At 51.2% G+C, this 13,124-nt stretch overlaps 4 protein-coding genes across 4 annotated transcripts; 1 reads left to right on the top strand and 3 right to left on the bottom strand.

Moving 5' to 3' along the window:
- Positions 1-946: 946 nt before the first annotated feature.
- On the bottom strand, positions 947-3,240 carry B0I36DRAFT_356865 (P-loop containing nucleoside triphosphate hydrolase protein; the record flags this gene model as incomplete). The annotated part of the gene is made up of 3 exons (XM_046157702.1): positions 947-1,011; positions 1,047-1,863; positions 2,002-3,240. The coding sequence occupies 3 exons, from the start codon at positions 3,238-3,240 to the stop codon at positions 947-949; spliced, it is 2,121 nt and encodes a 706-aa protein (XP_046003842.1).
- Positions 3,241-9,113: 5,873 nt separating this feature from the next.
- Positions 9,114-9,614, bottom strand: B0I36DRAFT_258168 (uncharacterized protein; the record flags this gene model as incomplete). Its single annotated transcript, XM_046151067.1, has 1 exon — positions 9,114-9,614. The coding sequence occupies one exon, from the start codon at positions 9,612-9,614 to the stop codon at positions 9,114-9,116; it is 501 nt and encodes a 166-aa protein (XP_046003841.1).
- A 1,449-nt stretch (positions 9,615-11,063) lies between these two features.
- B0I36DRAFT_390028 (major facilitator superfamily domain-containing protein) lies at positions 11,064-12,195 on the top strand (the record flags this gene model as incomplete). Its single annotated transcript, XM_046161378.1, has 2 exons — positions 11,064-11,541; positions 11,724-12,195. The coding sequence occupies 2 exons, from the start codon at positions 11,064-11,066 to the stop codon at positions 11,924-11,926; spliced, it is 681 nt and encodes a 226-aa protein (XP_046003840.1). The 3' UTR covers positions 11,927-12,195.
- A 15-nt stretch (positions 12,196-12,210) lies between these two features.
- Positions 12,211-12,950, bottom strand: B0I36DRAFT_343004 (uncharacterized protein; the record flags this gene model as incomplete). Its single annotated transcript, XM_046156122.1, has 1 exon — positions 12,211-12,950. Exon 1 carries the CDS (start codon positions 12,767-12,769, stop codon positions 12,212-12,214), a length of 558 nt encoding a protein of 185 aa, XP_046003839.1. The 5' UTR covers positions 12,770-12,950.
- Positions 12,951-13,124: the final 174 nt, after the last annotated feature.

Below are 13,124 nucleotides of genomic sequence, written 5' to 3'. Positions count from 1 at the left end.
GGCTATTAACCTAGGGCCGTTCTTTGCCTTCGGCGAAAAGGCGTGAAACGGTTCGGTATACTGAATTCTATGGCTCTCACTGATCGTTCTGCCTGCACTTTGGCGCGCCTCTCGGCGCTCAGAAGCCAGCGTAGGACACCTGCAAGTTCGTGCCTTAGGTGGTAGACTCAGACTTCCAAGAGCGGCAGGATTGCGCTGCCATGAATGAAGCATTTTACTTTGCATACAAAAGGCTAGACAACTATCGGGACCTCATAGTTACCGGCTTTGAGTTCCATCGAAAGCGACTCTCGCTACAGATGAGTAATGAGGGTGGAAGAGCAAGGGACCGGAATCACTTTTGTAGAAGGTATTCTTTACCGATTCTCACAGGTAGTTCCGAAAGTGATAGAATTCTGGGCACCTATCTTGTGCTGCTGTAATCGCTCTGACACCGGGGCGCTGTATCTCGAAAACCCCGACATCGGAAACGGCCAAGAAGTATAAGCTCCGGCTCCTGTGCAGTAGTTTTATATGCTGTCCGAAGTGTAATTGTAAGCGTAGCGACCATAAAGCCAAGGGACTCCTTTCCCTTAGCTGTCACTCTTACACATTCAGTCGGCCGGGTTCTGCCTGGCTAATATGAAAATAACCTCTCTTATCGTCGAAGAATGGTTGTCTATGGTAGAAGGATCATTTCTCTTCTGTCAATTTTATTCGCTTCGGCCTGCCTCCTGCATGATGTGCTCTTTTCCTCTGCGCCCGCTGGCGACCTGCTTCCAATAGCTCACGGTACCACTCAGGCAAAACGTTCCGAGCCCAAGTCGTGTCTTCTTTTCTCGAGCCTGGTTGCATGGAGCGGACTGTGACAGAGCCTTGTAGGAGGATGATGGCGCTAGTCTTATGGCCCATGCAATTCTCTGTGATGGCCAAATCCTCCATACTATCCCCGATGAGATCACTGATTTTAAAGTTCTGCTTGGACGTTTCCATCACAGAGACCTGTAATCTTCTTGCATCTTCCCACATGTCCTGTAAATAGTATGCACTGGCGAGGTTTAACTTACTCCTGAGGGTGTCAGCGTGTGATTTGCCGAGTCTGGACTGGCGAAGCTGAGCTACTTCGACGCCCAGCTCTTCCGCCTTTGCGCACTCCTTCAAGTGTAAGTATGTTGTTACCAGGTTTGCCTTACAATTAAGGGTGAGAGAATGATTTCTGCCGAGTGTTATAGTGCATACTGAAAGCAGTTTTGAAAACTCCCCTTCTGCTGCCTGGAATTTTCCTTGGTCTCGATACACAGTGGCCAGCTCGCACTTGATTGCTAGGATGTCTGGATGGTTTTGGTCGAGAGAACTCTCTCTAGCTTGTTGCAGAATGCTCAGGTACAGCTGCTCAGCGCCCTCTAGATCGTTGCGTAATCGGAGGAGTGTGGCCTGATTCGCATCACAGCCAATGATGTCCGCGGGATGGGCATTTGCAGGCCCACCGTATTTGTTCCGATCCGCCCGGACCTGGTCGATCCGCATTACTGCCTCGTCCAGTCTCCCAAGAGACTCCAAGTTCATCGCGTGGTCCTCGCGAATGCTCAGCAACATAGGATCATCGGGGCCGAGATGCGCACTGCATGTTTTCAGTACTTCAGAGAATGTATCATCAGCCGCCTCGTAATGGCCCAGGTTGCGTAGGGCTCTGCCGAGATAGTGTTTGCTCTCCAAAACTAGGTAGTCTTCCGGTTTGTGCATCTTCATCGCTTTAAGAGACTGGTTGGCGAACTCCATAGCTTGGTCGGGATAGCCCATTTCTAGCTGGTACAGGCTGGCGTAACATAGCACCTGTGCCTGCTTTCTAAGCAGTTCAGCATCCGTCAGGCGATGTCGGGCCACCTCTTGAACATGTGGGTTAAGGCGTCTGCACGTGTCTCGGTTCTCATAGCGCCCCACTGGGAAATTCCGACTCATCCAGCATATGAACTGCGATAGGAAGTACTCAAAATGTCTGTTGTTCCTCAGCCAGTCTCTTACTGCCAGCTGCACGAGTTGGTGCATTGAGAACACCCCGGGATCCCCCTCAGCGATGAAGCCCGCGTCAAGCAGATCCTGCACGGCCCCCTCGGGGGCGTCGGTGGAGCGTTGATTGTCTCCATCTCCCAGTGGCGATGGCTCGATCGTTTGGAGGTGGCTCTGGTGGCCCTGGGAAGACTCGGGCACCGCGCTCTCGTCGGCTCCGCCCCTTTGAGACTCAGCAAGCAATTTTGGAATGTGATCGCGATCGAAGAACGACATGAAACAGAGCAGAGAAGCTGCTGGCGTTGTGGCCTTGCGGCTCGGCTCGAGGAACTCGACGACGGGTCTCCAACAGGCCTTGATATAGTCGGAGGCACTACAGTCTCGTCGGAACTGATAACTTCCTTCTTGGAAAAAAGCTCCTAGAGACGTTTTTTTGCGTTTCAGCTCTTGCTCGTACGCGTTGACTGAGATGGGTTGGGGGCGTCGGCGTATGTACGCTGCCGCCTGCAGGATTGCGAGTGGATTGTACTCCAGTGTTTTGACCAACTCCATATAATCCTGCTTGCTCTGCTGATTTTGGTCGCCGAGTTTTTTCAGCAGCAGTTTCGCAGCCGCGCCTGCGCTCATTGCCCTCACGGGCACAATGTCGCTGGATCTGATGCCTAGAGCCATTGCAGTATCCTTATCTCTTGTCGTGACCAAGATTGAACCGTGGGACACATTTGAGAGGAGGTGCACAAAATCCCTCCGCTGAGCGCCGCTGTCATCGCCTGGTGTATTGGGATCGCCGTCGCTACAACTGAGAACGTCGGCGCTGGACACACCATCTAGAACCAAGAACCAGGGACCACTCGACGGGTCGAGAAGCCATTGTGCGACGCGTTCCAGGTCAGTTGTGCCATGATCTGTAATGTGAAGCAACTCAGCGATGGACCTGACGTCTCCCAGGAAACGTTCACGCGTCTCCGCGCCTATCCAAAACACCAAAGGTAGTCTGAACACCTCATTCGCTTGGCAACAGTGCTCAATAGCCAGTTGCGACTTCCCCACGCCGGCAGGTCCCACAAGCGCAACACGGTAGCCAGACTTGGATTTGGCGCGTTTCAGTATTGGAACTACTGCTGATCCTCCCCGCGGAGGGATGAAGTCGGAGTCGGGTTTGAAGGGAGGCAGCGGACGGTCAACGATGAGCTCGTTGCGGTCGGCAATCAGCGGACCATCGAGACGCGGTCTACGCCAGAAGAGAAAGGCCATAGTAAAGTACGTCAGCTCCTTGAGTGCTATGTATTATCGCACAGACCACCCCGATATCTGGTTGTGGGTGGAAGCAGGGACAAAGTCATTCTACGAGAGACCTCTAGACTAGATGTTTTTATAGGTTTGATGATACCTTTCCAGCTCGGAGATGGTATAGCTTCATCTCACACTGAACAAAAACAATGGTGTGATGGCTAGAAATCAAAGGAGCTCTTCGGATTTGTGTACTTATGAGAATGATATTTGTCGTACCTTGTGGAGGAGAACAAACAACCAGGTCAGCTCGCGTGGAATGCACCACTGCAGTATGTAGCATCAACAAACTTGCAGCTCCGGCTCTCTTTGAGATGGTTCGTATACTTGATTGGCTTGACCCTGATTAGTGATAGCCCCTGTTTCGTGACTAAGCCTACGGCTTTCAGCACACTGAAAACGCTGGCGGTTGCTGACCGCACCCGCTGAAAAGATGGAATGGCCGATGCGGACAGCCCCACCATAACACCATGATGCATCCGAGTCCGTTAAACGGCAAAATGGTACAAGCTGGCTGTAACCTGTCGATAATGCTGAAAGGGGACGACCGGCTAGCTCAGGAGATGTTCGTGAATGAATTAGCCTTCCTTCACATCCGAATTTCGTAGAAATCTCTCGTGGTCACTCCAGATTGAGGGCCAGTTCCGGGGTCCAGATCGGTCAGTGCATCTTAATAAAGCCCCACTCGATCTCTGGTTAGACGGCCTGGCTTGGGCACCACTTACGTAGCAGACGGAAGAACAGAGAATATCGGGGATGGCAAATCAGTATGAATGACAATCTCATGGTGCATTCGGCGACGCCATGATACTACTCACTTGCTCTAATCAGACTGGCTCTACTCCGGACTGGCGTTGTCAAATGTTACAGCGCGCACATAGGGTTCTAGGCAGTTACATCCACCACGGCGCCTTCTGCACCATCCTTCAATATGAGCACTTCTGCCATTACCAATAGCTTTTGCTGCCACCCCCGGCAAGCGGTGGTTCACATTATCTAGCCCGAAAGTCGGGAGTAGATTAAGCAGGAGCTTAGTTGTAGCCCTGCCGTATGAGTCCATCTTTAGCTCCACGTGTCCAAAGTACTGCAAGTGTTGCGCTTCCAAATCCGTTATTAGTGTCTGTCCGTGAGGGTGGGACTCATGTGTGCGTGCCTCTTCGCCAGGGGCGTGCCACAGTCTATGTTGTCCTGCCTAGCAGCTATCCGGCCGTCTTCCCGATCAAGGCCAGATGTGTCTAAGCGGGATAGATCATCACGTTTTGAACAAGGGACCGAAAGTGTTGCGGCGCGGCAGCTCGGATAGGATCTGACGATACTAGCCAATGGCCTCGGCGCTGAAGCGGTCCTGCAACATTGTGTCGCAGACCATAGACTAGTTTTGTCGTTTCTCCAACACTTTGTCGGCGCCAAGTGAGCTCCAGAGTCTCATGGTTGTAGATGAGGAGGACAAAATCAAGGTTGCTGTCGCTACGCTGACCAATGCCTGACATCTCACGTCATAGGTAAGGTGACTACTACGTGAATATTATTCATTTGTGGCTTGCTTGAACTTATCTTTGCACAATGACTGAGATAAACGCCGCCCTTCGCTTAAGAGTAGCCGTTTTAGTAATGATGAGAGTATATAACGTAATCCACAAGCAAGCGGGTCACACAAGCGACCGGGTCACCCTCCCAGTACTCGTACGACAATATATAAGTCAATTCAACCACAACGCCTCAAATCAATTCAAACTACTCAGAATCCTCTTCTTCAGAGGTAGACTCAACTTTCTGACAGGTACGCGCATTATGGCCGGGCTCCCCGCAGACGCCACAGCGTCGCGCGCGCGTTTCGGGCCTCCTCGTACGACCACTATTCTGACTTGTTTCCGCTATTAACTGCTGCGTCGCATCGATTTGAGCCTTCAAATCCTTTGCCTGATCAATCGTGAGGGACCCTCCTTTCTGTAGCTGCTTTCTTTTCGTACGACGACGGCGGCTGAGGCGGTCGTTTGCATCTCGAAGTTCGGCGAGCTCTTGGCGCATAAGGTCCTGCTCGTGTACCATCATTATGACTCCTTTTCTCAGCTGCTGTACGCTCTCAACAATGGACGACGGTGAGCTATTCTGGTGTCGTACGATGCGATTTTCAATGTATTTCGTCTGCGATTCGGTCTCAATTGGGTTGTTCGGCGTCTTTGAAACCCATGGGGGTGGTAGTCCAGCAGAGGAACCTGGCGGTGTCGGCGTATGAAACTTCACATCTAGCTGTGAAATCACATAATTCGGGTCGTACGGTACTAGGCCTGTCGCTCTAAAGCCTGCCTGGATGTTTGATTTAGTCATTACAGCGTTGTACGCCTTATAAAAGGCTGGGAGGAAGTCCTCCTTTGAAACGTGGGTTACGTACGCCCGCATTAGACCTTCGATTTCTTTACCGTACGCCCGTTTCAGAGGTCCAAAGTACCTAACATCGAGAGGCTGGAGCTTATGCGACGAGTGAGTAGGCATATAGAGCGTCACAATGTTCTGTTCCTTGCAGTAGAGCTCGAAATCGACTGAATGGTGGCTCTCGTGGCCGTCGAGGATAAGGAGGCGGTAGGTACCCTTCGTACGACTCTTCGTATGGAAATCGAAGTGTTTTACCCATTCTAGGCCTCTCTCGTTCGTCGTCCAACCGTTTTCTGAAAGCGCGATTACCCAGTCGGGCGGTAGGGGGCTATTCGCGGTCCAGGAGTCGAGGTGGACCTTCCCGGCGAAGATGATATACGGCGGGATTAAATAGCCGTACGACGCGATGCCCTGGATTACTGTAACCCATTCCTGATTCCCTTGTTGTACGGCTCTTGGCCTCCCGCGTCGATCGGAGGTCGTAACGACGGTTTCGGCGGAGATTTTACCTATCGCGAAGCCCGTTTCGTCGAAGTTATAGATATCGTCATCGTGGATCCCGTATTTCGCGATTATGTTTTGTACGAGCTCAAACCACGCGCGATACGCGTCCGGATCCTCGCAGAGGACCCTCTGGTAGTCGATTCTTCGATTTAAACGCGTACGGAGCTCAGGTCGTCGTCGTACGAAGTTTGAGGCCCAGTTCGTTCCGACGCGTGGCGCGTCGCGTACGCGGAGGAGTCGATCCGCCATTTCTCGAACACCACTAAGCCGCGGCGGAAACGATCGCGAATCTAGGTCGATTACGTATTGTACGATACTGTCCTCTTCGTACGAGGTCAATTTCTGGTTACGTGGTCGGGTATCGCCTTTCGCAGAGCGGCCGTGGTATCGTTGTTGTAGTGTTGTACGTGATACCTTATATATCGATGCAGCCTTTCGTACGCTTAATTTAGGGTCTGATTGAAGCGCATTTAGCGCGAGAATGATCTCTGATTCAATTGATTGTCGTGGCATACTTGTTCGTGGAGAAATTAAGGAAAGAAGAGGAGTAATTGAGAATTGCAGGAATATGACCCGGTCGCTTGTGTGACCCGCTTGCTTGTGGATTACGTTAAAGGCATCCTCAGTTCCAAAAATGGTCACTAAATAATGGTATTTACTAGGAGCAAAAGCCGAATATCTAGTATTCTAGAAACAAGAGGTCAAGATAACACTTATGAAGAGGCCACTCTGGAGGAATACTTTGACGCGGAAGATTACAGATCAGAAACGCCAGATTGTACAACGAAACCTTTAGACACCAACGACCATATTACGCCCTTTCTAAGAGCACTCCTTCAAGAAGACTGGTCCAACGTTTATGGAGTAGCGCAGTATGCAGAAGACGTGCCTCAAGCTCTACAAAGAGCGAATGAGTTTGAGGAAGGCGATCTTTTACAGGAGCTCGAAGCCTTTGTTAAGGACTGGACTTCAAAGGGAGTTCTACAGCCTATAGTTCAAATAGAAAGGCGCGATCTGCGGGCGTTTTTCACTCTCATTACCAACTGCGTTGCGAGACGGGACCCGAAGCTAAGTATTGACGACCTACGGGTTTACTTTACCTGGGCATCCATTACGAATCTTTGGGCTCGTCGTTCTTTCCCGGGCAACGGGGGGAAAATAAAGCCCGACAAGGACTTCCATTTCAATCTGGCTATGCATTCGATTGAATTGGGAAATATTAACATGGTTGATCAACTACATGATAGTAGGAAGGTCTGGATTTTCATAATGCAGATGCTTACAAAAGACTGGCCTGATTTTCCATTACTTAGCCCCTTTTTTACAGCTGCCAGAAATCGCGCACACCAGGTCCATGTTCGAAGCGATAACTATGTTAATAAGAGGCTCAGGAACATCCTTAAGAATTGGGATGGGGTGATCAAACAATTAGAATCTTTGTCAAAGTGGCAAGGTCAACCACATCTACAGCTTGCCGTTGTCATCGCAAAATTCATCTCTGAAGACGCTCGAGTGGGAGACAAGTGGGTCCATTTAGCGATGGCACTGGCGCTGAAAGACGTCATCGAACAGTCAATCAACCTCGGCGAATGGATCACATTCCTTCAGGGAAACTTAACACAACCATCGAACAGGGCCCAGGCGCTTGTAGATCTTGGATGGTCTTGGCCTTTATGGCGCTCGCCATATGAGGCAACAGCCAATGATAGATCAAGCGGTGGGAAGCCTGTTCCTTTTCATATGGACGATATCCTCTTTGAGAATGCAGCTACACTATGGCTACCAAACAGCAATCGTAGCTTCTATAGAGGCATCAAAATTCCGGCAATGTCCAGTGTATATACGGTATTAACGATGATCACCTCTTTCTACGAGAGACGAGCAATGCTAGAAGAGGAAGATGAGAAAGCTGGAGAGATAATTGACGAAGACGAAACATATAATTATACGGATCGTTTCCTTGAATACTTTGAAGGGATTTCAGAAAATGAAGATGGGAAAATTGACGGATGGAAAGTTAACCTTGGAAGCTGACAGTATGTATTTCCCATCTCGTAGATCATAACTAAATCAGTTTCCTTCCCGTCAGACTTTTAGAAGAATCTGTCATGGTAGCTTGGTTCCTGATTGATGGCCGGTCCCAGAGTTTTGATCGATCAGTGCACCCCGCCCCCAGATGAATGTTGCCCCTCGACCTACATCACTGGCTTGGACGCGGGTAAAGTGCTAGGCGAAGAACAGAGAGGATCGAGGATATTACATTGGCATGAATGCCCGAGTGCACTTGAGGAAGCTAAAGTACTACCCAGTTACTCTATCCAGACTCGAGTCTACTCTGGGCCCTGCCGCTCGTGGTTTTGTTTCAGGGCCAGCATTATAAAACTACACGACCCTCGCTCCCAGTATCCGGATATTTCATGCTAATATCCATATCTGCATCGTGAGTCACCTGCGTGCCGAGCCAAAATATAGGTACCTTACCTTCGACATAAACTCTAGGCATGGCTTCCCTTCCTTGGTTAATCGAGGACGTGATATGAACAGGATTTCCCCCCGAAGGACATCACAATTGTAGAATACATTTTACGTATCAACTTGATCTCTTGACTAAAAGGCATCTAGGACAGAGGGCAGCCACCAACTAATTGGGAACAGGTGATAGACTGAGCGCTTCTGCTTGGACTCCTCTCTCGCACCAACGGCGCTACGCTAACTGCCACATCCAGGCCCAGGCCCGTGACCAGTGAGAGGAGACCCGATGGACCGTTGAACCTCGAAGAGCAGTGAGGGAGCTCTCCACATCCGAGGCAGAGCCTCCGGACATGAAAGTCTCCATACTAAGGATAAATTGTGTTAGCCGATATCTGAGTTATTGGAATATCATCATACAAAACGCCGGAGAAGTTGGCGCGGGAGGCTCGCGCGTTGCTTACTGGTATGATGGAGATGGGTTAGCCGATTCAGAAAACCATGTTTCGATTATCATAGGGGGGACTTTTGCTTACCACTTGGGCATACTGCTCGTTAGTTAGCTCGGTAAGGTCGAAATCCGTACCATCCTCGTAAACAATGAGGTCAGGCTTTTGGCACGGCTCGCCATTCTCCGCGAGATTCTCTTGTATGTTGGACCTTGCGCTGGCGAAGTAATACCTGCCCGCTCGGTATTGGGGCGTGGGAAAACACAAATCGGGACTGCCCCCGCTCTGCCCAGACCCGGCCACTGTGCCATTGCACCCCTCCTGCCAGTACCCAAGCCCAAGGATGTTCCAGTCGGAAGGTATTGCATTCCAGCTGATGGCCGAGTTCGTGTCTTGACGGCCGACAGAGCAGCATCTATCCGGGTTGATGTTGGTGCACTGCCAGTAGTGACCACTGCAGCCGCGTTGTGCGTACCAGCGGAAGTCGATGGCCGTGGAGGTGGCTACGAGGCTTGCGAGGATGGGGAACTTTACGAACAGCATTTTGGCTGGAGGGTTTTATGAGATTCTTTCTCACCAAGAAACTGACTGGTGGCTTATGAGGATGGAAGGAGCAGACACTGACGTCCATAAATGCAAGTAGGACTGACTTTTGTATGCAGGTGAGGTATGCCAACTCGAAACCTAAGCAAGTGCACCGAGTGATGTTTACCATTGGCAAATAAAGCCGCCCCAGCTTTAAAATAATGACGATTCTTTTCACGCTATGCATTGTCATTAGACGCAAAACAATATGTCGGGATGTACTCCATGCGACGGAAATGGCCGGCACGACAGTGACCAGTCTAGTACTGTAGCATGCATAGTGGGGTGATCATTGCAAAGGGTCGAGATGTTTCTGCGCAGAGTGGGGCTAGCATGGGTGTAGTCAGGTTTTCGGGGCTTGCAGTAGACACACGTAAAAACACGCAAACAAGCACGCACAAAACCAAGCAAACCCAACCCTAAGGCGATGATAAGTAAAAGCCGGGGTACACTTTGCTAGTGCAGCCATTTGTAAACCTCGAAGAGGGTCAAGAGTCCGTTCCATTTGATTACTGTAGAATCATTCAACCAGCTATACGCTCGCCGAATGATGTGCCGCGCTTTGATCATCGCTTCAACTTGGTGCTGGTGCTGTTGCGATACAGCCTGCATTTGGTTTTCTCAGGGTGGAGGTATGTTGTGAAGCCATAGGGCAAGGAAGCCTGCAAACAAGCACTCCGTTATGCTAAGAGCTTGGCAAGGCATACAGGCGAGCGTGACGCCAGGCCTCCCCCCTCCCCCCTTCATCTTCGTTCAGACAACTGCGGAGGACTTCAAAGCCACAGAGAAGTTGGCTCCGATGTACCCGTCAGTCGTAGCCCTCCAGTCTTCACCAGTGCCAGCTTTCAAGAATCTCCTGACTCGCGAGAAAAAGAAGAACATTTTAGTCACAGCCCCGAGCGGCGCCGAAGAGAAGAAACTGCTGGCCAAAAAGCACGTTAAGTCTGACTATCCTGAGGTGAATTGATGCCCAGTGTTCGTAAAGAAGCTCGAAGCTGTAGTCAGTGGGGTCTGTGACAGCCTGACGACCGTGGAGGACAAGAAGGCACACAAATTTGAATCAAGAATGCCATCACTGAAATGTCCACAGCATGGAGATGCTCAGATTTACTCAGAACAATATTGTCGAGGAAGTGCTGGTTATAGCCACAGCTTGTTTGGAGCACTGTACGATGAGCATGCAAAAGAGGATACGAGAGGCCCTGAAGCCGCTGACCTCAACCTATATCATTCCTCCTCGTCACCCCCGAGAGAAAGTGCCGGCCTACAAGTGGAAGTTAATGCTCCTTGCGACAGCCCTTCTATCTGCCATTAGTGGTAGATTTTTGTTCCTCATTTCGAGACTTACGCGATCACCAGACGGCCCAACCGTTTTGCTAATCGACTGACGGAATCTTGCTTTTCTCCATGCTTCTAGGCTCCAACGTGTCAAATGTCTCCAACACGCATGTAGCCATCTATGAGGTCTTTGGGCAGATTGAGGTACTACCTTCGGTATCCTTGGCGAACTCACTTGTCAATGCGGCGTGCATCCCGCTCTTTCGCGAGCTCACGCGCATTTTCGACCTGAAGATGTTGTACATTATCGCGGTGGTGCTAGTGATGGTTTCTGCGGCGGTGATTGGCGCTGCCCTGAGCATCGAAGTCGTCATTGTCGGTCGCGCGATGCTGGGCATTGGCGGTGCCCTCTCATACCAGTTGATCCTAACGTACAATGTTGTCTTTGCATTGCCCCTCGAGCTCGCCTTTGCGCAAGCCATGGTCGGCGCCTGCTTTGCAATCGGCCTTCTGACGGGCCGCTTGATCGGGGGTGCCCTTACTGAGACGCCGCACGCCACCTGGCGCTGGGCCTTTTATATTGTCGTTATGGGTGCCGTGCCTCTTGGTATCAATATCAAATACCTACTTCCAAGTCGATAGCGACACAGCCGGACGAGATTGACTGGTTCGGCTGTGTCCTGCACATGGCCACCCTCGTCCTGCTGGGCTTTGCGTGCATCGGCGGCGGGATCACGTGACCATGGGGCTTCGGGTCGTCTATCGCCATCCATGTGGCTTTTGGACTAGTGCTCGTCGGCAATGTTGTCCAGCAGACCTTTGGCCTGGGGACTACCGCGGAGCCCCGCATTCTGCTCCTCACGGTTCTCACCACCAGACCCGTTGTCTCGCTCGTGGCGCTCTACAGTATCTGCGCGGCCATGAGTTATGGCGTCACGATATACTACACGCCGCTACACTTTACCTCTATACGCGGCGAGACCCCCGTCTGAGCCGCCGTCCGCCTGCTGCCATTCATCGGTCCTTTCATCATCATGATGTGTATCGCAGCTGGTCTGCTGCCAAAGGTCCGCTACTACATGGTTGTTTTCGCCTCGGGCTCATTGCTGCTGGTCATCGGTAGTGACCTGTGGCCACTCGTACTCCCAGACACCTCTGAGTCGCCTATTGTAGACTTCGACGCAATCACTGGCCTAGGCTGCCGCCTCATCTGCTCGCTCGACAAGCTCATCGCCTCAGTACTCTTGCCTACAGAGATGCACTTTGACGCCGCTATGCTATACAATCTGTCCCAGCTTAGTGGTGTCATTATAGCTAGGGCCGTCTATCAAAAGGTTGGCCGCCAGCGTATGCAGCACTCCGCCGAGGGCGGTGCCAGCCAGACGCTCACCGACCTCGAGTGCCTTGAGGTGCTGACCGACATCAAGTCGGTTCTGTTCGAGAGGGCTCGCGATGATCCGGCCCTGGGTCCCCGCTATCGTCGAAGGCCTGACGACTGTTGTTGTCCGCCTCTTCTGGATAGTCTTCGCCGCGGGCTTGCTGTCCCTGATTTGTAGCGCACTGATGAAGTTCGAGGCTGTCAACTTCATCCCTGAGGGTGACAAGGTGCGAGCCACAGCTGCTGAAAATTGCGCCAAACGTGATAATCCTGCCGCATAAGAGGCCTCAAGCAGGCGAAGACAATCATTCACCGCATCCTTTGACTTGTTGCTGACCCCATAACCCAATGCGATTTGAAGGCAGGCGGCATAGGGAGTCAAGCAAGATATAGTATGTACGTTAGTGCAAGACTTCATTACTGTTTCATGGACTGAGACATATGTGGCTTTGCACATACGCTAAACCAGAGGTGGTCAGCAGCCCGGACGCAATGGAGGGCCAGCCGAGGAACTATATATGCTCTCAACCGATGTAGGGCGAGCCGGGTGGACTTCAATGCGTTTATTTCGTGAGACGTGGGCATTGTACATAGCCACTGTGTATCAAGCCCGGATACCTCAATTAACAAAGTCTCCCACTGTCTATAGGTAGTACGGATGAACGTCTTTGAGAAACATCCATCCATACATCGCGTCCCACAAAGCCAACGCATCATCACGCCCACAATGATAGTTCCCAAGCAGCGGTAAAGCAACGCGGCTATCCCAATTACTCTTTTGCATGACCGTCTACGTGAAGTTGACGGAAGTG

The sequence above is a fragment of the Microdochium trichocladiopsis genome (genome assembly GCF_020744255.1).
Source record: "Microdochium trichocladiopsis strain MPI-CAGE-CH-0230 chromosome Unknown B0I36scaffold_20, whole genome shotgun sequence".
Lineage (NCBI taxonomy): Eukaryota > Fungi > Ascomycota > Sordariomycetes > Xylariales > Microdochiaceae > Microdochium > Microdochium trichocladiopsis.
Note: the sequence above shows the minus strand (reverse complement) of the source record. Positions and strands in the feature narration are given on the sequence as shown.